General features: G+C 44.1%; 1 protein-coding gene across 3 annotated transcripts; it reads right to left on the minus strand.

Annotated features, from left to right (window-relative positions):
* Positions 1–4,851: 4,851 nt before the first annotated feature.
* On the minus strand, positions 4,852–27,358 carry LOC147903346 (Mitochondrial substrate carrier family protein). 3 transcript variants are annotated; one of them, XM_087372476.1, is made up of 8 exons: positions 27,229–27,358; positions 26,504–26,885; positions 25,334–25,530; positions 22,269–22,416; positions 18,927–19,083; positions 5,700–5,998; positions 5,497–5,616; positions 4,852–5,219 (listed from the first exon to the last, which is right to left on the minus strand). In XM_087372476.1, exons 1-6 carry the CDS (start codon positions 27,303–27,305, stop codon positions 5,970–5,972), a joined length of 990 nt encoding a protein of 329 aa, XP_087228602.1. In that variant the 5' UTR covers positions 27,306–27,358; the 3' UTR covers positions 4,852–5,219; positions 5,497–5,616; positions 5,700–5,969. The 3 variants fall into 3 exon arrangements, with proteins under 3 accessions (XP_087228602.1, XP_087228603.1, XP_087228601.1); XM_087372477.1 differs by having other exon boundaries at positions 4,853–5,167; XM_087372475.1 differs by lacking the exon at positions 4,852–5,219 and having other exon boundaries at positions 5,289–5,616.
* Between the last annotated feature and the right edge of the window lie 11 nt (positions 27,359–27,369).

A 27,369-nucleotide genomic window follows, 5' to 3' on the forward strand; every position in this document is an offset into this window, starting at 1 on the left:
ACTCGTAGCTGACCACTCATACTTGGCCTTTCATATCTCTGCTACCATGCCAGCCACAGGGAGAGCGTCCCCCACGCCCACACACATTCAGATCCACTTTGACCATGCCCTTGACCCAGTGTACGTGAGTCACCTAACCAGGGAGCTCCCATCCCTACTTGGAGATGATATAGACCTCGCCAGTGCCTCTAACATCCTTGTCTCAGTGGTACAGGACGTTGCTACTAGATCCTTTCCCACGACCCGATACATGTGAACTCGAGATGGGAAGATGCCTTAAAACCCTTGGTTCAACGATGAGTGAAGAGAGGCAAGAGCCCACCTCACACAGAAGCGGGCTTTGGGTCACCTAAGGCACATAAGATCTTTCGACAATTGACACAAAATAAGAGGCTCCTTCCTCACACATAGGATGGATGAGATTGTCATATCTTTTTGAGGAGGAGACCCGACCACTAGATGGGGGTTTCTATCGGAGAGGAAGCCACCTATTCCCATCACTGACCCATATGTGTAGCACACATGTGCATGGTCCCTTTATGATGCCCAAATGCAGACACCATCCGGATATGTCCTTTATGCCCAAGCCCACCACGTGCCACCTGTTCACCACACAGAACGTTCTGCACTTTGTTGATTACACAATCGGAGAGCACAGGACCATGGAGGCCTACAAACTGGGCACTTTGCACATGGACAGGAGGTCCTAGCTCCGGTCTTAGCACAAATGTTCAATCGGCCAGCTTCCCACCTGCTTGGGGCAACACCACAATTGTGCCGATACACAAAACTGGGGACCCTAGACCTACCATGCCTTCATGATTGGCCACACTCTAGCCAAAATTTATGGATCAGTCTTAAAGAGCGAGCTCAACAATCATACAGAGTCTCGAGGGCAGCGGGCACTAGGACATGCAGGATTCTGGAGACAACATTCTACCCTAGATCACATCTTCACTCTAAAGGATATCATTGAGGAGGCGAGATCTAGATGCCAAAAGGTCTACAAATGCTTTGTAGACTTCTGGAAGGCTTTTGACACTGTCCCATGATCCCGCATGATCAAGAGCTGTATATTCCAGAGACACTGATATGGGGAGTGATGAGCCTATATGAGTTAGTCAAAGGCAGAGTTCATGCCCCAGGTGGTTTATCAGATTGGGTCAAGAGTACAATCGGAGTGAAGCAAGGCTGCCCTCTCTCATCGACACTTTTTGGCCTTTACATTGATGAGATCACTTCCTTCATGAACCGCCTAGGAGGCGAAGGATCACCACTAGCTGATCTCATGATATAGATAGTGCTATACGTTGATGACATAGTCCTTATCTCATCCTCAGCGAAGGGGCTGCAGAGACATTTGGAGGCCCTAGAGGTGTTTTGCGCTGAGAGAGACCCAACAATCAACCTTGGGGAAACCGTCTTCAACACCTCACACACAGTGCTTCATTGACTCAGTCACCTATCGAGATGAACTAGTGGAGATAGTGCAGTCCTACACATATTTGGGAGCAGTCTTCACAGGACCCCTTTTCACTATGACACATGCAACCCATGCACGACTCACATGGGTGCGGGGTGCTTTAGCACCATTGGAGAGACATTGATTCCAAGCACACTTTCAAGATCCACCAATGAAGTGTTGGCTCTTCGACATGCTAGTGCGATCGACTACCATGTATGCAGCACCCTTCTAGGGTTGTGATCTATTGATAGCAAAGAGGAAGAGATTTGAGCAGCTACAAGTGACTATGGGATCTAGGATGATTTGGTGCAAGCCCTCAGTTCCACATGAGATAGTACAGGCATGACCCACTAGAGACTGATGCTAACTTCCATACAGTGACATTCATTCATAGAGTCTAGGACTTACCCCACTGGAGACTACAAGGCTAGCACTAGAGTCATCTAGATGACTAGTTGAGAGCAAGGCAGGCACATAGTATGCATGTATATCCACACGGTTTGCCAAACACGGGATCCAAATGGATAGGATCCCTCCCTTTCAGTATAATATGGATGCACCCCCTGAGCCAAGATCCCACAAGATGAGATTAACCATATCATATAGTTAAATCTCCTCCAACTCCACACGTCTCAAACTTGGAAGGGAAATCAAGAGCTTCCCACCAAGACCTAGTTCTACCTTGACCACTTCTTAAGCGTCTCGAAGGAGGGATTCATCATCAAACCCCAATATCTTGAGGATAGAGTCGTCTCACATGCACAAAGGATCACTATCAACGAACAGATACGGGTTTCGTCCCATCAACTGAGGATTGAGACAAGGAGAGTAGTGCGTTTACCCAAAGAGCAACGGATCTACATGCTATGCACATTGGGAGTGATTGAGACAGAGGAGCACTTTCTCTGCACCTGCCCAGCCTACTACGAGATCTAGGGACGATACCATTGTATGGCTTCGGACCAATGTCACAATTGATCCACTTCCATGACGAGGTCTGCATTGGACTCTACCTGCTTGAGATGCACCAACACAGTGAGATTCTCCTACGACACATCAGAGAGCAACAGGAGGCGACCAGACCACAAGATACAAAGGCTCACCAAACACAACGACGAGTCACAAATGTCTATGCATTTGAGCCAGTTCCAAGACAGTGGGGTGGATGAGCAACAACTAGCTAATATGTAGGCAATCTAGAATGTCACTAGAGGGTTACAGAGGCCACTTGCGATACAGAGAGCGACCAAAGCACACTCTATTGACGTCCGACCTATCACATCTTTTCTCAAAGGAGACCGCCCGAGACGAGGGGTCACTCTGAACATAGCTCAACGGGTGCACAGATCGAAGAGACTAGGTCTCCCTTTGCCAGTGAGACAGCCTGATGAACGCAAATCCAATACATTTTCACCTCTCATAAACGAGTCACCACAGTGCCTAGTTACAAACTCTAAGTTACAACTCATGACTAGATTCATTTTTATGTTTCCATATGCTATTGGCATACCTTATATGTTCATATGAGATATCACTTTTTGATTTTGAGTTTGGGTTGTGTGGTTGCGTTTGTTGTCTAATCTATTTGTTATGATTCAAAATGGTTGCTTGGATTGTCAATACTATGTGTAGGTGTAGGTGTGGTATTGTGTTTGCCATGTATGCTGAGAGAATTACTACTCACTCTCTATATATGTGTCTACTAATGCTATTGAGGTTGCCCTTATGTGTGTGCCTGAGTATGGTCAATTGTGTTTTCTGGGTGTGTTACTAAGCTTGCTACTCTATTGTATAAGTATGCTTGCTAATAGTTGTATGACTATAGACTTTTAGGTTTGATGCGTGTATGCTTACTACTCTATGTATGTTGTACATATTTGGGTTACTACGTTTGTAGCCACAACTCTGTGTGTGTGTGTGTGTGTGTGTAGCCTTAGGCTTTCATGATCCGCACTCTTTTGTTGCATATTGATGCTTCTGCTTTTGGGCATTGGCAACCTACACAGTGGGATTTTCTATTTGACTCTATTCAAGGCAAGATCAGAGGCTGCCCTTTTGTCTCTCATTTGCTTCTACTTGGAATGAAATGGCAAGGATTCTTTGTTGGGAAATTCCTTGAGGACTGAGAATATTTATTAGTCTAAAGTATTCCACCCTCCTTTGGCTCTACAAGAACCCAGGCGTTCTTATTTTATATCTTTCAAAGGTATTGCTTTTATGACGGATGTACTTCAAGATGATGGCACTCTTTTATCTTTTTCTGCAGCTCCTAGCAAGTATGGTTTGGAAGCTCATTATCATCCTTTATGGTACAAAATTTTAGAAATGCTTCAACCTTTCTTACCGACACCTTGTTTAAAACTTCAAGATAGGCTTGAGAATTGGACTCTCCATTCTTACTCTTCTTCAGCCCATCCTTTGAAGCTGTCACATATCACAGTGCCTTCTCTGTATAAAGTATTGTTACCTCCATCTTGGATTTCTGACGAAGCCAATTTTGTTTGGCATATGGATCGCCCATCAAAGTAGTGGAGAAAGTAGCTGCGTCTCCTTTGGCATTATAAAGTCCCTCTTCGACAACAGCTTTTTCTCTGATGAGTCCTACTTGGCATTTTTCCATCTAGGCAGTTACTCGTGCTACATTTGTGGCAAACAGCTAGGGCAATATGTCATTCATCAGGGGCTTCGAGCGAGATTTCCTACTATTACTTTTGATAGGTTCTCCTAGTTATTTGGTTTTCATCTTGCTAGACAAGGTTTTGATTTATTTTTTGTTTGGGTGCACTACTAGGCACTTTGGACTCTATGAATGAACAAAAATCATAGTCTTTGGTGATCCTATGTTTCCATCTTTCTTTTTTTTCAAACAATCTCTGTGGCAATCATTTTATGATTGCTTTCAAACTCATTTGATTGGTCATGATGTATATATGGCTTATACTGAGATTTTCGGTTGAGTAGTAGTTACTCCGCTTTTGGAGCACCTATGAATGTAATTATTTCATAGCAATAAAATATTTCTTCTCACTAAAAAAGTGTGTGTGTGTGTGTGTGTGTATGTGTGTGTGTGTGTGAGAGAGAGAGAGAGAAGGTGAAGGTGTATACTATCTGAGTGTTGTTGTGTCCTGAGTTCGTTGCCACTAATGTGGATATTTTTATGATGCTAATACATCCTCTGGTTGGGCCTCAAGAATGTGTTAATATATATGTTGCAAGAACGGACTAGCACATTTAGGCAATGAAGACTATATATAAAATTACCATGAATATTTTACAAACACCCCCATACAAATATGCTTCACAAAAATTACGACGAATATTTTGTTGAACACCATTCATATATGCTTCACAAATCCTATGTCTCTTAATCATACAATCTCTTAATGGTATGCAAGTGGGACACATATATGCATTTGTAAAATAGCATAATATAATAACCCTATAGTGATCAGTGCTCATGCATAGCACGTAAGCTGGTCATCCAAATTTACAAACGCTCTTAATTGTGTGACCATTCTTCCATCTCCATGTTACATTATTTCAATTCTAGACCACAAGTGTGGCGTCGATGTCTCCATGCAATTGATCTGTCATCTCATCCTCATAGTTCCGTCTGCTAAAAAGGATCCCCACACATGCAGTAAATTCAACAATATAGAACTCACACCAAGTTTGATGGATATCTGAACCGTTGCGCCCTGCCTGCCTTGCAACCATAATTTAAGTAGCAAGGTTGTTGAGAGCCTTAATACCACTTTGATCGAAAGCGTAGGACACATTCAAAATATGAAACATGAATCAGGGTACCAACTGAAAACAACACCAATAGTGGCAACCCTTGAAGCTTTTTTAATGCATGATTGAAGAACCGATTCTCCAAATTAAAAAATAGATCTTCCATATATGACCATGATGATAATTGTTATCCAGTAATCTATTAATACAGAATATCTTCCAGACATGCATCGTGAAATGTGAAAACCTCATTATTTTTAACATTTCATGTTTCAAAAATTATATAGATGCCTCACCTCACCATAACCAAAATCTTGGTGGGACAAAGCAGCTCTTCCATAAACAATATCCAGGTGGAAATTTTAAACCTTTCAGAAGAAAGAATGCAGCTAACGCCCTGAAATCCTCCAAATAGCCTGAGGGACCAGCCAGGTAGAAGTTTAGAATCTTATAGGAAAACCACATGGTACACTAAAAACAAGATAATCCATTCTTTTACCTGTAAGTTGCTCTTCGAGTCATCGAAACCGTCCTTCCAAACTCATTATCATGGAAGAGAAACTGCTCTGGGCCCCATGCAAATTCGAATAACTGAACTTCAATAATTGTGGGTCCTTTATTAAGGCTGCTCTTCTTAAGTTTGTTGATGATACTCCATTGTATTGAGTACTTGTCATTTACTGGCTTAATAATAGAATCAAAAATTTTAAATGGTTCATGCTAAAATGTCATCCCAGCATGGCTAAGCCATGGAAAATACAACCAGTGATCAAGCCTCCTGTTTTGCAGAAAGACGCTCTGGAAGGAACATTCAGAAAAGCACTGCAGTTAGCAGAGGATCAAAGACGAGATCTTCTTGATGAAGCAATTGCTTTCTCATATCATTTTAAGTTCTAAAGAGTGGCAAAAGGAAACAATCACGACCTTATTACTGAACATTATAGAAATATTCGCAGCACAATCATATACAGATAGCACGTTTCCATGCTGGAGGGTGGCAGGTCTTTCAAGAGTAGTTGGACACCTTTTCTCAGTAAACATTTAAAAATTTCCAACTACTCTTCACTATGAAAACGTCATAGAGGTAAATTGTAATTCAAAAGGTTCTTTTCTAGATAATATAGTGGCGAACAATACCTCATCACAGAAATCTGAGGCCAACTTTTTGACATCCAGGTGGTCAACTTTCGAGGCCAGAAATGCACAGGAAGATCTTCCTGTACTGCAGGGAGCTAGTGAAAGTGCCACATCTAACGTATGCCTGCTAACTGTGTGTTCAAGCTTGGCTTCTCTATGAAGACGGCTATCAAGGATAGACTTACCAAGTACACCTCCTTTACAAGGTTAGAGCACCAGTGCTTTCAGGCACGCTTCAGGGGTCCATAACTCATTGGTCAGAGCAGCAGCTATCTATGGGGCTGCTTTATGGAAACCAGGGCTCAATTTGAACCCAGACAGGGATAAAGTATTTACAAGGTTTAAAAATTGACCCACTAGAGGCCCTATTTACTAGGGTCACTGGTTCTAAACACTAGGGTCATGACTTTTTTGCAAAGAAAGGAACCTTCTATTAATGCTTGAAAGACTTCATACAAAACAGCAACCCCGAAGGTGCTGAATATGTTTTAAAAAACCAGAAAAAGGCTGAAAGAAAAACCGGCCTGTTCCAAAGAAACCCAACTCAATGCCTAGGGGATCTCTGGTACTGGGGCTAACAGCCAAGTGGGGGGACTATACAACCAACGAATCCCTTGCGGAGTGAAGATGTAGAAGACTCCTACAGGCCAAGCCTTGGAATCGAGCACGCCTCTCAATAGTCACTCTAGAGTCTGGAGTCCCACGCTCCCAGGTGAAGCGTAGAGTGTAGATGATATCCTACCAGATGGCGACCGTGGTAGCCGAGGGTGGAACCGGATGCCCACCCATCACGAGACTGTAACGAGCCACCCAAATGTTCCACGCAATGATACTAGCTACCACCTCCCAAACGTTGTTCTCCGGAGGAGAAAGGGGAGCTAGGCTATCAGGAGGGACTGCCTCATGGAGCGCTATCCTCTGAATGCTCTGACCCTGTATCCGATAGGCTAGGGAGATCTCATCACTCTGGAACGTGTGTCCTCCCTCCATCAACCAGGCCACCATCCCCCAAGTGTACGCCCCTCCTGATCTCGGATCTCTGGGTGACACATAAGGAGCTGACGCTCGAACTCCTCTCTGCATCTGGACGGGACCCCTTGCTAGTCTCGCCAGACCCTATGAAGGCTCCGCATCAAGGGGGAGCCCTTCCCTGTAAGGAGGGCCTCTGAGAAGATTCACCTATGTGAAGGCTGCCACTGTCCTCCGGTGCGTGGGGTGTTCCTGACAAGCCCTCTCTATAAGAGGAGCTTACAAGGCTCTACACTTGGGGTGAGGCCACGAACAACCAACTTGCCCAGAAGGGCTCTACTCTGCATCTCTGGATCTACGATACCCAAGCCTCCCAGTGCCCGTGGCATGATCACCCTCTGCCAAGCGACCAGCGCTCTAGTATTCCGCGTGCCGTCTGATCTTGCCCAAAGGAAGTTTTGAACCAACCGTCGGAGCTGCCCAATGCATCCTCTATGAAAGCACCAACAGGAGGCGATATACCAGGCCATGGCAAGGAGGACCTGGTTTGCCACTAAGGCCTTGCTAGGGAGAGCTTGGCTGAGCTCCAGTAGAGAAGCTTGCGCCGAACACTCTCAAGGACCGGGGCGATCTGCTGTTCTGCTATAATGTCAATACCAACCTGGCAACCGAGATATCTCGCTGTCTAGCCCCGCGGCATCCATCTAAAGCTAAAGTCACTCCCCCACTCTGTGTCTCCTCATAGTCCGTGAAGAAACCTATAGACTTTGTCCCGTTGATCCGCGCACGCAAGGCCTCGCAGTAGATAGCCAAGGCTCCCTTGCCTCTGTCGGATTGGGAGCCTCAACCCTGTGAGGCCCGCCTCCTGTGATCTCAAGTAGTAGCCCAAAGCCTCCGCCACGAACAAGAAGAGGAAGGGAGCGAGTGGGCAGCCCTGGTGGACCGATCACAAGAGAGGAAAGGCCTCGCCCGTGTGTCCTTTGATAAGCATCTAGCTAGAGCTCCTTGCATAAAGCGCTGAAACTCCTCTGACCCATTTGTCTGAGAAACCCAATCTCCGCATAGTGTCCTCCAGGAAAGACCACTCCACCCTGTCGTAGGCCTTCTCAAAATCCAAGAGAAGGACAGCCGACCGCTGTGACTCCTCCCTCGACCAATCCACTGCCTCCCAAAAAGTGAAGATGTTGTCCAGGATGCTGCGCTCCTGGACAAACCCCGTCTCTGTGTCATGGATGATGTCAGTAAGATGGGGCAGTAATCCCAAGCTCAAGACCTTGGCGAGGATCTTGTAAGCGGTATCAAGCAGAGTGATCGGTCTCCACTGCCAAATGTCTGACATATCTCCCCCTTTCGGGATCAATGCGGGAGGGTGGCTGCGAGGTGGAAGGGCGGCAAGGGGGAGAGGAGACAAGGCGAAAAGGGGCGGGGCGGAGGAGCAGCTAGGCAGCCAGGCCACCGCGGACAGAGGAGGCAGCTCACCCGCTCAGCTCAGCTCACCGACCCATGCTCGAGCAGGAGTATTTTAGCTCCCCCTTGTGTTATCTTTCCAAGGTCATGACTTAAAAAGTGACCCCCTAGGGGCATTAAATTCCCACACCCAATTTGCCATGTGTCCTGAGTGTGTCTGGTGCTATGCGCACTGAATTCTGAGATTGCCACGGGCTGGAATCCTCACTTTGGTGGATGAATTCATGCCGTATTGATTGCTGGTTGCTGGGCAACTTCTCTTGTGGTTTTCTACAGCTCCCTCCTGCTAGAGTCTGCTATCTGCTGATCGACCATCTTTTGAGGCTGTTTCGAGCTGAAACATGCTCCATTTGCTGGCCGAACTCTTGTCTTCTTCTTCTACTTTGTGCAGCTGCTACTCTTGCTGAGTTTTGGAAGGTTGGATGCCTTGCCATTGGCCGAGAAGAGGATTGGGGCACTTGTGATACTCTCTTCCTGGGGAAGCAGTGGCAAGCCTTGGACTCAGTGATGGCTTTGATTTGTGTGGATGCATTGCTTGGCATGATGTTGGGTTATTCCACTTGTAATATGCGTGGCTACTAAAGGGAACCAAGAGGATAGCACTGGGAGTTGGTCACTTGCACAGCCACAGGTTGGCATTGTACTGGGTTGCACCTACGAGTGAGTTCAGGAAGGGAGTCCCTTGTAATTGAACTAACCAGTGAATAAATAAATACCGCAAGGGGCACCAAGAGTTGGGGCCAACAGGTGTCACTGTGTATGCTTATTGAGTAGGGGCATTCTAGCCTCCCTTGTTTTTATGATTCAGAGATGCTATACTGTAGAATTGTATGCTCTGAGTATTGTGTTTGGGCAATGGCAATGGAACATGGTGTGTTGTGAGAAAGTAGAGTAAGATATACTGCCCTTTGATAGTCAAAGGCCAATTATGTGAGGGAAAGAGGGGAGTGGAACGTTAGGAGAAGATATACTGCCCTTTGATAGTCAAGTAGAGTAAGATATACTGCCCTTTGATAGTCAAGGAGTGTGGGTGTGTAAGAATGTGTTGAGCCACACCACAAACTCAAAGGTTTTATTAGGATTAGGTATTCACCCTATGACTGTCTTAAGACAATCATAGGGGTCGTAACATTTTAAAGGGTGGCAATGTGCCTTTACCCCAACAACCTCCCACCTAAAGGCCAATGTGCCTAAAGGGGAGAAAAGAATAAAAATTACAGCAATATACAGTTACTGTATACAAGACCATAAAATAAGAATGGTCTCATCCTAATCCCATGATGCGGCGACAATGTGCAAACCGCTCTGTAGGCAAGCTCTTAGTGAGCAAATCTGCAGGATTATCATCAGTGTGCACCTTTACAAGCTCAAGCTGCTTGTCCTCCAGTACTTCCCTGATAAAATGATATTTCACATCTATGTGCTTGGTCTTCTGATGAAAGACCGGATTCTTTGCCAACATGATAGCACTCTGACTATCACAATGCAAAACTGGTATATCTCCTGTAATGCCCAAATCTCCCACCAGCCGAGTAAGCCATATTGCTTCCTTGCAAGCCTCAGTGGCTGCAATATATTCAGCTTCAGTGGTTGACAGTGCAATGCATTTCTGCAAACGAGACACCCATGATATAGGACCTCCTGCAAATGTGAAAATATAACCGGTAGTAGACTTCCGGTTATCTGCATTCCTTGCATAGTCTGAATCTGTAAAACCATGCACCAATGCATCCTGCCTACCATAGCATATGCACAAGTCTTTGGTACCCTTGAGATACCTCAAGACGCCTTTCACTGCTTCCCAGTGCCGCTTGCCTGGATTTGCCATATACCTGCTAATGACTCCCACCGCAAAAGCAATATCCGGACGAGTGGCAACCATGGCATACATCAAAGAACCAACTGCAGATGCATACGGAACCTTGGCCATCTCAGCCTTATCATCATCTGATCTGGGGCTGTCCTTACTGCTGAGTTTTAAATGTGGAGGCAACGGGGTACTAATAGACTTCCCCCCCTCCATTTTAAACCTCTGCAGTACTTTGCCAATGTACTCTTCCTGTGACAGAAACAAAAGTCCCTTAGACCTGTCACGAGTAATCCGCATACCCAGTATGTGATTTGCATCACCCAAGTCTTTCATGTCAAAAGACTTATGTAGTTGCTTCTTCAAAGCAATAATCTCCTGCTGGGATTTGCTGGCAATCAGCATGTCATCCACATATAGAATGAGTAGCATCAAACTGCCATCCTTTGCCCGTTTGGTGTACAAGCAATGATCGGTTTCACACCTATGATACCCTTGGGACTGCATGAAGGCATCAAACTTCTTGTACCATTCTCTTGGCGCCTGCTTGAGTCCATACAAGCTCCTCTTGAGCTTACACACAAGTTGCTCTTTCCCTTTAACAGCATATCCCTCTGGCTGACTCATGTAGATCTCATCATGGAGATCTCCGTGAAGAAAAGCAGTCTTCACATCCATCTGACATAAATCCATGTCCTCATGAGCAACAAGAGCTAACATTGCTCTCAAAGTAGTCATCTTGACTACAGGGGAAAAGATCTCATCAAAGGCAATGCCCTTCTCCTGCTTAAATCCCTTGGCAACCAATCTGGCCTTATACCTCGGTAAAGCATTTGAATCCACTTTGACTTTGTAAACCCACTTGCATGGCAAAACCTTTCTGCCTGTAGGTAGCTGCACCAAGTCCCATGTATCATTATGAAGTAAGGAGTCCATTTCTGACTGCATGGCTTTCTCCCACTTCCTTTTCTCTGTTCTTCCCATAGCTTCCCTAAAGCTGGAAGGCTCACCATAATCTGTCAGCATGATAAAATCAGCCACATTATTGGCTCCTGGAACAAACCTGTCAGGAGGCCATTGTACACGGGTGCTCCTCCTAACAAAATGCTCCGTATTAGGCTGCTGTCTAGCCTGTTCGTCATGCATGACGGGTGGCTGTACCACCATATTTGGCTGTCTTACAGCGCCATTTGCTGGCATATCCAGTGGTGCATCATTGGCAAAATTGTCTGGCTGATTTTCAGCCTGTATACCCTCTTGAACAGGGTTATTTACAGCAGCCTGCTGCTGCATATTAATGGGCATTCTTTGCTGTCCGACATCATCATAAACAACCCTCCTGTATTCCACAGGTTGCACGGGTTCTTTGTGTACACTATCCTCTTTAAAGATGACATCATTGCTGCGTATAATCTTCCGTTTAACAGGATCCCATAACCTGTACCCCATTTCACCTTCGTCACCGTAACCCATGAAGATGCATCTGAAAGACTTTGGCTCCAGTTTGGTGCACAGTTCTTTGCGTACATGAGCAAAGCACTCGCAGCCAAACACACGTAAGTGCTTATATGAAGGTGGCTTGCCAGACCACACCTCCTCTGGCACTTTCAACTCCAAAGCCTTGTTCGGCGACCTGTTAATTAGGTGAACTGCTGTTTGCACGGCTTCTGCCCAAAAGCCATGGGGCAATGCAGCATAAGACAACATACATCGAACTTTCTCCTGAATAGTTCGATTCATCCGCTCACTCACACCATTTTGAGATGCATTATGAGGGGCTGTGAGTTCCTGTTTAATGCCCTTAGCTTCGCATAACTGTACAAAAGCATGTGACACATACTCACCCCCATTATCGGATCTGAGGCATTTCAGCCTGCATCCTGTCCGATTCTCAACCTGAGCGACAAACTTCTTGAAAGCATCTAAGGCATCGCTCTTATGCTTCAAGAAGTAGACCCACACTTTGCGTGTGGCATCATCAATAAAAGTAATGAAATACTTTGCACCCCCTAGTGATAGCTGTGGCATCTCACACAAATCAGTGTGCACTAGATCAAGCGGTGCTCTATTCTGGGGAGTTCTCCTCTTATGAGGAGTCATAGAATGCTTTCCAAAAATGCAATGATCACAAGTAGGCAAATCTGAAAATGAAAGAGACGGCAGATAACCCAAACGTGACAGTTCTTGCATTCCTTTAACGGACATGTGTCCCAACCGGCTATGCCACAATGAAACCTTCGGCAGCTCGGTTATGGCAACAACATGATTACCTACACTGGAAACATAAAGAGGGTACAAGGTATCACTCTTATAACCCTCAGCCACTACAACCTGGCCATCAGTAATCACCCATTTGGAATCCCCAAATGTGGTGTGGTAACCACTGTCATCCAACAAGCCAGTGCTAATCAGATTTTTCTTGATTTGCGGCACATGGCGAACACCATCAAGCATAAATATGCGTCCATCAGGGAATACTATCTGTATACTGCCAATCCCTGCAATCTGACATGCATAGTTGTTCCCAAGGTAAACAACTCCATGAGGCGTAACATGAAAAGAAGCACCTGAATCCAAGAGCCAGGTGTGCATGTCATGGCCATCAACAACCAATGTATGTGCAATTACAGCAAAAGAACATAATACATCATGTCTGTCACTGTCACTGTCCTCTGCTGCAACATTCACTGCATCCAAGTCATCTGCCTTGGCCTTGCCTTTGCCTTTGCTTCCACTGCCTGCATCCTTTGTCTCAGCCTTCTTGGCTTTCTGATCCCGTATAAACTTGAAGCACTTAGACTTCACGTGTCCCTTCTTGGCACAGTAAAAGCATTCAATATCCTTTTTGCCACGGGAATGACTGCGGGATTTGGACTTGCCAGCAGATCTCCCCTTCTGCTCAGTCCTACCTCTTTCCTGCAAAGCATTGGAAGACTTGCTGCCCATATTATTCTTCCTGCTCATCTCCTCCATAAGGAGAGAGCTCTCCACATCAGCATACATAAGAGTGACATTTGAATTTGACAGAGTGGTCTTGAAAGTGCCCCAACTCTCAGGGAGGGTACACAACAAGAAAGTAGCCTTGAACTCCTCATCAAGGTTCAATCCCTGTGCGATAAGCTGTGTAAAGATGGCATTGAACTCACTCAAGTGTGAGGTCATAGCTGTACCTTCCTTCATGCGAAGGTCGACAAGCTTCTTCAACCAATAAACCTTACTGGCTGAACTCTTTTGGGCATACAACTCTTCTAGCCTCTGCCATAGGCCATAAGAGGTCTTTTCTGCCTGAACATTGAACACAAGAGAATCAGTGAGAGTAAGCATGATAGCCGCCCTTGCAGACAAATCAAGCTCCTCCCACTCATCATCTGCCATCCCAGATGGCTTGACACCCTTCACCCTTATGGGCTTAGAAATCTTCTTTAGCGGAAGTACATTCAAACACTGTTCTGCCCATAATGCATAATTGTGTGCCCCTTCCAATTTCTTTATGTTCAGTATTGAGGATTCACTTCCCCCTGATGCCATATCAGACAAAGAAAGTGCCTAACTCCCTGTAAGTCAAAAAAAGACTAAATAAAATTCTGATTTCTCAGAAAACCTGCTCTATCAAGAGCCAGGAGCACTCACAATAGTGCTGTTTTTTACTGTCAAAAACCTGCAGCAAAACAGAAAATTTTCCCTCCAGTCACTGTACCTTCTGACACATTGTACCGTGCTCAAATAGGCATAAAACAGTAACTACAGAATGCTGCAGCTGTTCCACAAGTGTTTTATCAATGCATCATCATCTGACGAAGCACAAAACACTGCTGTCCTGGACACTTCTCCCACCTCAGATGAGGTATTGCACTGATTTGTTGGGACAAATCCCAACAAATCACCCTTATGTCAAGGGGATAAAAGACATCTGAAGTCTCTACACAGTGACCAAAGTGCTCTCAAGCACAATCTGAGCAAAAGCCCCTTGATTTGACACCTGTACCAAGTGAAAAACACCCTCAACAATGAGGTAGCATACAAAATTCAGCGCTCCCCTGGCACTTTCACCTAACAATGTAATGCATAAACTGCCTGTGTGCACAGTAGCAACACAGATCCCAACGTACAAACACCGAAAAGAAAATCTTTTGAGCACTGTCAACGATGGACAGTTAGGGACCGAGTAAACTCAATGCGCCCTGGCCAAGCGTGGCTCAACTGAGATTTTCTAAGTGCCGTACACAAAATGTGACCTGCAAAGAAATGTCACTGATACACTGCGGAAAACGAGACCAATGTGGGCACCCTGGCTCCACACTGCCTCAAGGCATACACTGCATTCACTGTCAGGCAAAAGCCCTATGAAATTGTCACCCGAAAACTGAGATTTGCACTCAGGAAAAGCATAAAAGCCCTCTGCAAATTAAGGCATCTGACCTTCCCGAAACAAAATAACTGTGCAACCACCACACACTGTGGCACTAGTCACCTCAAGCACGAGGTACACGAGTGTACTTGCTGTACCTCAAGCACACAGTTTTAAAACTGAAAATTCCGGGAATGCATTAAAAAAAAACTCGTTGTACTTTTGTACCTACGTGTACTTGCAAGTACCACGCAAAAGAGCAGAGTGCTCTCCCTTTTTCCTTCTTCCCCAAAAAAAAATTTCTGTGCCTGTTGTACTTGCAAGTACCTGCTGTGCCTGCACAGTGTACCTGCTGTACCCTGTACTTGCGAGGGCACGGATCCCCCAAAAAAAATGTCGAACCTTGGCTGAGGGTACAGCCGGTACAGCTGTACCTGTACGTGCACGCGTCCGTACAGCCGGTACGGCTGCCTGTCGCGGCTGGTCGCGGTCACGACCAGCTGCCTGTGCAGCCTGGTTGCGCACGGCTGGTGCTGCGTGCTGCGCACGCTGGCTGCGCCCGCCTTGGAGCTGCGGCTGCCTGGCTGGCTGCGGCTGCCTGGCTGGCTGCGGCCGCCTGGTAGGCTGCGGCCGTCGGTTGCTGGTAGCAGCTAGCTGCTGCTGCAGCTATGGCTGCTCGCGGGCCTGTTGCGCGCGGCTGGTCGCGCACCTGCTGCGCGCGGCTGCTCCTGCGCGCTGCTGCCCTGCTGCGCCCTGCTCACACACCTGTTGACAGAGGGCACGAGGCCCGAGGGGAGAGGGAGGGGTAGACCGGAGTGAGAGGGAGAGTGGCTCTGATACCACTTGTGAGGGAAAGAGGGGAGTGGAACGTTAGGAGACAGAGACACAAGGAGTGTGGGTGTGTAAGAATGTGTTGAGCCACACCACAAACTCAAAGGTTTTATTAGGATTAGGTATTCACCCTATGACTGTCTTAAGACAGTCATAGGGGTCGTAACATTTTAAAGGGTGGCAATGTGCCTTTACCCCAACAAATTACAACGGTTCCGTTGCCGAGATCCTCATCAAATCATCCAGAGGAGTCCCTGGGTAGCTTGGGCAGAGAAAGTATCTACTGATTTTCCTTGGTACAACCACCCATTGCCTAAAATATGGAGCATATAAGGCTTGGTTATGATGCAAACTCAGAGTCTGAGCCAGAGCAACACTCAAGGGGAGCACTTTGGGTGGACTCATGTGGCTTAGTGTGAAACTTGATCTCCCTTCCTTTATCTAGTGATACGCCCAGATTTCCCTGGGGGCAGCATGCTCCTCAGAGAAGCCAAGTACCACCACTTTTGGGGCAGCCAGCTCCACAAGTACATAACCCTGCTAGTACAGTTGCATTGGGTGCAAACCCAAGTGCACAGCCACATGCTATGGCCGTGATGCAAACTCAGATGGCTTCTGTGTTACAAGTTTTAACGCAGCTCACTCAAAGCTTTGCTGAGATTGTACATAATCCAACTCTATTGCCGAGGGCAGAGGCACAGCTCATTTAGGATGATCCACAAATGCATGTGGGACAGCCACTACCAGAGCCACACACACCTGTGGTACAGCCACTTGCAGTGCCACCGAGGCAAGGACCACTCATGTAGCTGAATTTCCAACTCTTTCATGTCTATCAAAAAGTAGTTGTAAGCCAAAAATAATAATCTGACATTTATGGACAGCCAAAAGTATTCTTCATGCATGGCTCAGTGGATTTAGAATGTTGTTTAATAGCTTCTCAACATACTAGCAAGATTGTGGATTCAATCCAGGGGTTAATGCGTGCTATAGCTTCATGTATGCCATAAAGTCACGCTGTAATTCCATATTCGGGAGATCCTTTGGATGGTCCTATTGTGTCTTCAATGGATTCTGAGGAGTCACAACTCCTCCAAAATTTGCCGGCTGAATTCTCATATGTGTTTCCATCTGAGTTACTTTATGGATTACCACTCAAAGGATCATGGACCATAAGATAGAGCTTCTTCTTGGAGCTCAACCAATTTTAAAGCAACCATATAGGCTGTGTCTCAAGAAAGAGGATGAGATTGCTGAGCAATTATCCGAATACATTCATATAGGAGATATTCACCCCAATAAATCCCATTGGGAGGCACCAGCCATTCGGGGGGGGGTCTTCAATGGATTCTGAAGAGTCAATTTTGGAGGCTAAATTCTCATATGTATTTCCACCTGAGTTACTTTATGGATTACCACTCAAAGGAGCGTGGACCATAAGATAGAGCAGCTTCTTGGAGCTCAGCCAATTTTAAAGCAACCATATAGGCTGTGTCTCAACGAAGAGGATGAGATTGCCGAACAATTATCCGAATACGTTCATATGGGAGATATTGACCCCAATAAATCCCCTTGGGAGGCACTAGCCTTTTTTTTTTTTTTTTTTGGGGGGGGGGGGGGGGGGGGGGGGCGAGGGGGCGGCAGAATAGTGCCATGCATATGTGCATGGACTATAAAGCCTCAATAAGGTAAGCGTTGAATTCATTCATCATATTGGATGAGCTCATAGATTGTTTGCATGGTGCAACGTATTTCACAAGCTCGATCTTTGCACCACTAACATCAAATCTTTACTAGGGAAGAATATATCCCTAAAATGGGGTTTCGTACACCTTATGTAGTTCTCTTCTTACCATTTGGATTCACTTTCTACTTTCTAGCAATTGATGAACAATATATTTCATCCATATCTTGAAAAGTTTGTCATCATCTTTCTAGATGACGTACTGGTGTACAATAAAAGATTCTTAGATCATATGGAGCATTTGAAGACACTCTTGACTATTTTTGAACAACGTTACTACTTTCGATGTCAGTTGTCAAATGATGATTTCTTTAACCTTTCTCTTAGCCATCGGGTTTTATGGGTTTCATGTCATTACAGGGCCCTTGACGTATGGGAAAACAGTTAAATCAATGTCGGATGATATATTTAATCTCGTGCAACGCTTTCATGAAAGTTGAGCGTCTACTCCAGTTAATTTGAGAGAAATTGTACCTCCAAGTGATTCTAATGATGTTTAATGCTCTACGCTAAGATGTCTAAATGTGAGTTCTTGAAAAGTATCTTGGCCACTTCATCTCATTCCTCCTGAGCCATAAGCAGCTCTTGATTATATGGAGGGACCTCCAAGAACAAGATCGTTCTTGACCTTCTTATCAAATGAGAGGACAGATCAAGTAGTGAAAACGTTTGGGAGAGTGTCGCATCTATGTAGCGACAATTTTCTGATTTCCTAGCCCAAAACTTCCTAGTGTGATTGTTTTGTGGTGCGAGAAATGTTATAACACCAATTTCATACCAATGATCCCAAGGTCATAGCATGCGTTGGCAATTACCATCGGATGAAGTCCTAAGCAAGGAACCCTTATAAAAGCAATCCAAAGTGACTTTAAGTCAGTACCCAATGTACACGTGCCCTTTAGCTTAGGGACAACCCTAGGTGAGGCTATTTCTATGAGCTGTGGGCATATTTGAGGGTAGTACCCGGAATGGATTCCTTGGGAGGCCTATGCCAAGTCTGACCTAATACCTATATTGGTAGACTCTCGTGGTATGGGACAGGGAGGTTGTGGCCATGGGGACGCAACCCAATGCTTGGCTATTCAAGATCGACGGGTATCTAATTAATTTTTTCATTATACCAATTATTCGAGAACGGGTATCTAATTGCCCAAGCACCTCCCTCAATGGCTTTTTGCAAAACGTCCATGAATCACAAAAAGGGCATCTTATTCATTAGATTCGAAAATTGCATTGTATTCCTTTTTTAAAAGAATCTTTGTGTTTTAAAAAAAGAGTGTTTAGAAGTTGCAATCTCCTACCAAGTGTTATGCAAGTGGCTTTTATTACCATGTCAGAATATTTGTAAGCTGAAACACAAAAGACAAAAGAAGAGGAACATAAACAGCATAAGGCACCCTGAAAAAGGAAGTTGGTTACTCACTCAAAAATTCATAGGAAACAATCATGCAGGTACCCCATGCCGATATGCTCAGAAACCTTGGTTCAAGTCCTCTATAGAACCCTTTAACTCCTTCCTCTTTCAAAAGTGCCTTAACAGTTGAAGAAATAGTGGGCCGCACCCCTCCTGTTTCAATAACCTGGTGATAAAAAAACCAGCCTTATTTGAGCCATGGTCTATCAGAAATACAAATTCTTATCATCGATCTATAAAGCGCACCACTAATTTTACAGTCAAGCATAACTTGAGGATGTTTGAGTCAACATGAGATTATTATATGTGTGTAGAGTAGCAGCAAATTTCCCCTTGTAATATCTTGAGCCTGAAAGCACATTTGATAGATCTAATAAGATAGATGTAGCCAACACTCTCTAGAAAAGATACGGACATAATGGCAAAATCACAGTCTAGTGAGAGAGCTCCTAGAATTAGTGAGAGAAAGATCTGACTATGAGACTGATGGAAAAAGGATGAGAACATCCTAACCGCGATTCTATTTCCATTTATTTCTAATGCAGCATCCGTTTTACAACAAGACCTTGGTTTCCAAAGCCAATTGTACTTTGAGACTAGAGAGAGAGAGAGAGAGAGACTAAAATCATCACCACATTCTTTGCACAGAGAGAGGAACTGCTTTTCATGTAACACATGTTTCAAGCATGACATCAAGGTATGCTGTAATTAACAGCTATTAGGCTCTTGAACCATTGTTTTGGATCGTCTGGTCAAGGCTCTACCAGAACAACAAGCAGTACAACCCAGAGGGCAAATGAAAAGTTTTTTGGAGAGCAAAAACAGCTCTCACAATAAATGATACATCCAAGCCCCAGGCGCTAGCTTTCAGTCTCTTTCTACTTTACTACTTGGCATGTTTTTTTGTTGTCAGGTGTTCTGTAGCATCCAACAAATCTCGAGCTTCAAACATGACAAGGAAAACTGACCTTTTCATTCACAATTCAATTATGAGAATAGTTTTTCGACCATAGACTCCAGCATATGAAACCAGAATCAGAATTAGAATCAAACATTGGTTTTTGAAGCCATGAACTTTGACGCTACAGCAGCATATGTGGCCAGCCATTGATATGACTAAAATATAAATTACACCACTAATTGTTCCCTTGAAACATGAGACAATGTCAAAGCTCGAATAGTAGATACAGAACAGCTGAGTAAATACACAAGGTTCCAGATCAGGCAAACATGATATGAATCACTTTAACACACAAATGTCGCATCAAAGTATGCTATAATTAAGAGCTACAGTCTCTTGAACTATTATATTGGATCATCTTGTGAAGCCTCTGCCAGAACAACAAGCAGCATGTCCCATAGGGCAAATGAGAGGTATTTTAAAGAGTAAAAACAGTTGTCTCAATTAATGATTGATCCAAGCACCAGAGGCCAGCTTTCAGTGTATTTCTACATTATTTCCTGGCATGGTTTTTTGTTTCAAGTGCTGTCTAGAGTCCAATAGATTTCCAGCTTGAAACATGACAAGGAAAACCGAATTTATCATTCATACTACAATAATGAGAAAATGCTTTCCAGCGTCTGAACAACCCATACTCTGGCATGAAACTAGAACCAGACTTCTAGGCTCAAAGATTGGTTTCTGTAGCCAAGAACCCTGACGTCAGTCATATGTGGTCAAGCATGAATATCACTAATGCCAATGCCTTCTACTCCACACTGATTCATTTCATGCCCACTGATTTCCGAAGATCGAGGCCCTGATAGTGCACAAATCTCTCTTGCTAAACATTCATATTCTTAGAAGACATGCTGCATAATGGATCAGTGGGCACCCATAGTGGAGAACCTTCTGAAAGATTTGCAGCTTTAGACCTGACTTTGGAAGTTAGTTCAATGAAACATAGAAGTAGCATATCCAGCTTTTACAGCCTTAGCTTGTGATTTAGACTAAAATCAGGCCTCTATTGACAAATACTGGTGTTTTGAAGTCAACGACCCTGATATCATCTTAACATATCTCATGTCAAGCATCTATATTCCTTAAGAATTTTTCTTTATTTCTTAAAAAGAATCCACTTGAAGAACAAATCAGGCTATCTAATGGACATCAATGTGTAGAGCTCGCAATTTCAAACATTTCACCTTTTTACATAAGAGGGATCCGAGCTAATCACATGAAAAGTTATGGCCTGGGAAGAGTTTAGGGTTTAACCCTAACCCTAAAGCCATTCCTATAAAATCCCACTCCACCCCCTCATTCTTCTTTTTCCACATCTAGCCTCCATCCTCTTCCCCATTTTGAGCCCTACGTAAGTCCCTCCTCCCTCTCCATCAACCACCACCCTACTCCCATCCTCATCTATGAGTTATTTCGAGCCCTTCTTGTAGCAATAACCTAGCCATCCACCCACCATCCATTCGCCCACAACAGTCCTGCTACATCGAGAAAGACTTGGGAGAGAGTTGGAGGTGATCATCTCGTCCTCCCTTTGAATTTCCACCAAAGTTTTTTGTCCGTCAAGTTTCCACCCCCACCCCCCCTCTCTCCTTCCACCCCCCTTCCCCCTCCAACCGCCCCCCCCCTCTCTCCCTTCACCACCCCCCTCCAACCCCCCCCTTCTCCCTCCACAAGGAGCAGGTGCGGCAACTGGAGAACCGGATGTCAATCCTTGAAGCCAGAGTTCAAGTGGCAGTGGCACATTCTGGCTAAAAGAAATCTTCCAAAAAACTATGAATCCATATCAGCATCCTTCTTCAAGGTGCCTTTTCTTCCATCTAAGCAGAATCCGAACCCTATTTTTCCCACCCTCATATATCCCCTAAGGCAGGTACCAAACTCTAAAAGAGCTCATACTTAAAAACTATTATAGGTTGTTCTTGTAGCATGAATCTACCAATACTTAACTTCGATTTGGTTCAAGTTTAATGATCCGAGTTAACAGTTGGTTGATTAGAAACTTAGAAGTTCATGAGCCCCTGAACAATCACCCTCCACCCCACCTGATGTAGTGCACCTTCCCTCTTTGTTCCCCCTATTAAGACCAACCCCTTCGATAGTTGTGTGATAACATCAGACAGCACTAGTTCTTTCCTCATCAAAGAAGCACTGAAACTGGCCATGCCCTGCAGACCACATTCCAGAGTGTAAACAATTCTTTGATCTCTCAGCAGGATACATATCAGCTCCTTGAATCCCTCCCAGGATTTTCACTCCTGCTCTGGAAATCATTCTTCATTATGCACTTATAGTATGCCCCATGTCACCTGCCTATCGTGTGTACTGGACATCCACAGGTCATCATCCTGTAAAACCTTGCAATCATATCCAAAGCCTGAGTTCAGAGATACCTGAAGCCGCGTTTTGATAGTGTCCAAAGGAGTGGTTGCAACAGATGCTACTGCACCTGCCACGACTCCTCCTGCCGCCTGAACAGAAACGACTTCCCATTGACTAGGCCTTTTTGCATCATTCTCAGCCCAATTATATCCGAGAGCTCTGCAATAGATCACAAATAAATTAAAACATGGAAAAGAACATAATCAACCCAAGTCAAAAAATAGAATTAATAAAGGAAACAAAAACAATGTTGTAAATGTTCCACCTACAATCTGCTAAAATATAGACCCTTCTTCTGTACAAAGTTGCTGATGTGTTGTCATGTGATGCATAATATGAGTTTCACAACATTAGAGAGTACTCTAATGACTGAGATTAATGAAACTAAAAAGGATGGATGAGTATGTCCAAAACCTTTGACCTAAGGTTATTGTGATTGAGCCCACGGTGATTGATGACTTGGCATCTAGATGAGGCCATACATATGCAAAATATGTTATAGATGATGGTATGCTTAAGAGAAATGGCAAACTTATAATACCTAATCAGATTAATCTTAGATAGAAGATCATTCATCAATTCCATGATAGCCCATGTGCGGTACATCTAGGTGTCAAACTTATAATACCTAATCAGATTAATCTTAGATAGAAGATCATTCATCAATTCCATGATAGCCCATGTGCAGTACATCTAGGTGTCAAGAAGACGTATGTAAACGTGATTTCTTTTGGCCAAAGACTAAGAAATATAGTCATGTATATGCTATATGGTGTTTCTCATGTCAAGCAAATAAGGCATAGCAAGTCAAGCCACCTAGCCTTCTACACCCATTGGAAATAACATAAGGTAGATAGGAGAGCATTTCCATGGTTTTCATAGTTGATACGCCACAAACACAAGCAAGATATGATTTGATTCTTGTGGTGGTTGATCATCTTACCAAGATGGCTCACTTCATTCAATGATAGAGTCATTTAGTGCTCCACAAATAGCAGATTTGTTATTAGTAACGTATTTTATCTCCATGGGTAACCGAGATTCATAATATTAGATAGAGTATTTACTAGTCATTTCTAGACCGCAATACTTAATGCCCTTAGAACTAATCCTCGAATGAGTAGTGGGGATCACCCTAAGCCAGATGGTTAGACAAAATGAGGCAAATAGACATATGGAACAAATGGTTGCCATTACTAGAATTTGCTTATATGAAATAAAACATTTTCCCACAAGGGCAAGTCCTTGTAATTCTAATTATAAGGTTACACCAACTAATCCAACTACAGTTGGGATTTCTCAAAAAGTGCCTAGTGTTCCGGATTATGTAATCTAGATGCGGAACATGCTAGCATTGGCTGAAGCGAACATTCGTCAAGCCATGGGCAGGGCAAAAACTTACGAGAATTTGTTGAAGAGAGGAAGTTTTTCTCAAGATTCCTTCACGACTAAGCCCTTGACTACAAGACAATGGGTTGTCACCCCAATATTATGGGCCATGGTTGATTTTGAAAAGAATAGGCAAGATAGCCCATAGCTAGAATTACCACAAGGTTGCAAGGTACATCCATTACTTCACATTTTTTGGTTGAAACGATTCTTATAACCATCAGATTCGCTATTTGATGGGACCGTTATGTTACAGGAACTTGAGGATGATGTGGAACATAGACCAACAAGAATCCTAGACTGGTGGGGAGAAATGACTATTTGAAACTAGAAGATACTGATGGTGCTAATTGCTTGGCATGGACTTCCTCTATCTAAGGTGACTTAGGAATCCATTCACCAGACACGAAGAGCATTCCCACACTTTATCATCAAGAACGCTGATTCGTGAGGAGAGAATGAATGTCACATTCCAATTTGAATGCGGCATGACCTCGGATGGTGGTTTATGCAAGGTCAAACTAATGGTCAAATACAAGGTTCTGTTGAAGTGCTTAGTGAGGGGTGCAAGGGGATTAGGCATCTCTAAGATTTCCTTATGGGTAGGGTTCACATTCTTTATGCGTGAATATGTATTGGCTACAGGAAGACAATGTTTTCTCGAGGTGCTTGATGAGGGGTGCAAGGGGACTAGGGGACTTTAGAGGGGAATGAGAATACCCTACGGGGATAAATCGGATTATCCCAGCAAGTACAGCATTGCGGCAACCATCAAGTAATGTGGATGGACGAGTGGTTCTTCAAAGACTATCCAGACTTCCTTGCAGCACATGAGGAGGCCATGGAGTGGAACGGCATGGTTAAGCTCCAGCAGCAGCAGATGTCACACATCATCTACAGGATACATGTGCATGCTTCTACCATGCTTTTATTTCTAGTTAGGATAAGGCACTGTTCCACCTTTGAGCACTTTAGATATAACAGCACTTATGCAATGTTTACTCATACATAATTTAGGTAGGGCTACCTCCAAAGGGTGCAATGGCGCACACGTGTGCATTTCATTTTGCGAGCAAAGTAACCAACTTACTCCTCCTACTTGTGCTCGAGAGTCGGAACGTACAGCAAGTTCCCTCTCCACCCATCATTATCTTATGTGTTCCTGTCATTAAACATCTCCCTATCCTTTTTGTGGTTCCCTGGCATGCGGCTTGGTTCTTGTATAGTTTTATAACAAGCAGAACATATTTTACTGTGCAAGCAGCGGTTGGGAAAAGAAGGTGAGAGTTTGAGTTAAGTCCAACAGCAAACCCACAGTGATGACCGAGAAATGCGTGATATGTGTCAAAGATGTGCTATGCTTTTGAAATTATAACCCACACCGTTTGAAAGTATGAAATCAGCCTTCGTACGTATTCAAATCCAAAGTAGATAAAATCTTCAGCAGAATTGAATCCAAAAGAGAAGGGGAAACCAACAATACAAACTCATCTAATAGAACTTCTACAAGCAGTCATGCATCGGTAGGAATAATTCTTGTAATCCACAATAAATTTAATCACTCTATCCCTTTTCTGGGGGAGTCACCTGTTACAGGCATGTGGAGAGGGCAGACGGTTTGCACATTTTTTTCACTCAAAAAATTTTAGGTACAATTGCCCACAGGTCACCTGTCTGCATCTCTTACCTCCAAATGAGCCTTTGACTGGCACCATAAGATGCCCACCATACTGCACTAGACGGAGAATACGTAATAACAGACATCCCAAACCCTCTATACAGTCCACGAACGCCATCAGCTTTCAAAATCTTCTGTATTGCATCAATTCCACCAGAATACTTGGCAGCTTGAGGTGTACCCTGTACCATTAGCCTCTGACTTACCTGTTGTAGAGCAATAATCACACATAAGACAACAAGGCCCTCTCCATGCTTCAAAAGAAAACTTATCCATAAGATTCAAATCCTTCATGGAAACCACAAAAATCACAAGCTCGTAGCCAGAATCCCGACTTCAGCGCCCATAAAAACAAAAGGCCACATCTCCCTGCACAGCCAACAGAAGATCCATATTCTTTTCACTCCTTTAGTGCTAGGTATCTTTCTTTAACTCAGTCAATACAATATTCAGAGAGTATACAAATGAGCCATTTTCAAACTTCTCTGCCTGACTGAAGGATCTATTTACAGCAAAAACAATTAAAAGTACAAAAAAACCGGAGTCTATACATACAGAAAAAGGCAGATGAGAAGGAAAAGAAAAACGTAAAAGTTAACAGGCTCCCTGAAGTTGCTGCAACCATGGGTAATACATGTCATCACAATCGCAAAGATAAATAAAGCAAGTTCCTAGAAACAAAAGTAGGTGTTGATGACGAGGTCAGGTTTGTTTGCAAACTAAGCAATGTCAAACCAGAACAACAAATGTTTCTACTGAGAAACCTTGAGATCATATATCATGTAATGCATAAGTGATTAGTTAGTTAAGTGTTCTGAGATCGAGAGTAGGGAGCTGCAAGTAAATTAGTATGTCAACCCTAGTAGTTCTACACTTGTTCTAAGCCGACATGTACTGTTTTTATGGTTCTGTAAGAGCATCACATAGCCAAACCAAACAGTACCAAGGTGCAATTGGTTATTATTCATAATCAACTTGCAACAGAAGCTCCAAGCATCTGGCATTGCAGCAAACCGTCTAAGGGCCAGAAAGAATGGAATTGTATGATGGTCCTTCAGATAACTGATTCAATTTCCTGTCAAACTAAGGAATTCTGCTTTTGTATGAAAAATCCTAATTTGTCCTTTCATTTTACAGAAATTCCTGCTGAAATAATCAGGCAAGTACAAAATGGCGTACCACATCCACTGGCACAAAAATGGCTTGAGAGAGCATAGACGAGACAAGACCAGCTGCTCCGTTTGCTATTGCAGCTTGCGTGGCTTCTGAAACGTCTAGCTTCTCTGTTAGCTTCAAACAAGTTGCCTTCGTGGTCTCCAAACCTGTAAGGAAAATTATCCTACTAGGAATTGCTCCCACTATGACTGTGCCAAAGCCCCGGTACAGACCAGCAATGCCATCTTGCTTCAATATACCCTTAACAACAGCAGTACCAGATAAGTTGGCCTGGCCCTGTGCTGCAACTTGCATTCTTGTCTTCACGACAGTTATAGGATAGAGCAAAGTGGAAACTGCCGAGAAAAGGCCAGCGCCTATAACATAAAATTTAGTCTTGTCAAGCCTGCAAACAAAAAGAAACAATTGTCATTCTATTAGGAGAACGGCGAAATAGCGTTACGCTTCAGCTTAAATGGCAAGCTCGTGACAACCGTCAGATTTCCAGACAAAAATTATATGGATTTCACGATTTTTTATTCGTAATCAAAAGATGTTGCCACTGCTCGAATGTCTGCTAATTGCGACAATGCCCGGGTGCACAAGTTCCGTCCGCGTTGCACAGACGAAACCATGTTGCATAGTGGGTGGGAAAGCACAAAGAGCAACAAAAATATCAAAATGGCAAGGTCAGGAAAGGTAGATGGGGAGAAAATGCAAAGATGAAGCAAGGGAGAGGTACGCCAAACCTGTCCCAACCGATCTCTGGCTGCGACATGGAGAGATGAGCGGATGTCTCATGATGCTCGGCGGCAGCAGCGGTCATGCTGTCGCCAAAGACTGGAGATGAAACAATGAGCTACTGGGCTTCTTGATTCATTCGATGGAAT

Source organism: Dipteris shenzhenensis, chromosome 3 (assembly GCF_047967505.1).
Source record: "Dipteris shenzhenensis isolate YYH24624 ecotype China chromosome 3, Dip_SZ_1.0, whole genome shotgun sequence".
In the NCBI taxonomy this organism is placed as follows: Eukaryota; Viridiplantae; Streptophyta; class Polypodiopsida; order Gleicheniales; family Dipteridaceae; genus Dipteris; species Dipteris shenzhenensis.

Bases quoted from the DNA above. Each gene is read 5' to 3' on its own strand.
- LOC147903346 (XM_087372476.1), bottom strand. From the start codon at position 27,305: ATGACCGCTGCTGCCGCCGAGCATCATGAGACATCCGCTCATCTCTCC. The intron at 25,531-26,503 runs GTACGCCATTTT...GCTCTACAACAG, and splicing joins TTTTTGTGCCAGTGGATGTG to GTAAGTCAGAGGCTAATGGT. The intron at 19,084-22,268 runs GTATCTCTGAAC...TTTTATCACCAG, and splicing joins CTATCAAAACGCGGCTTCAG to GTTATTGAAACAGGAGGGGT.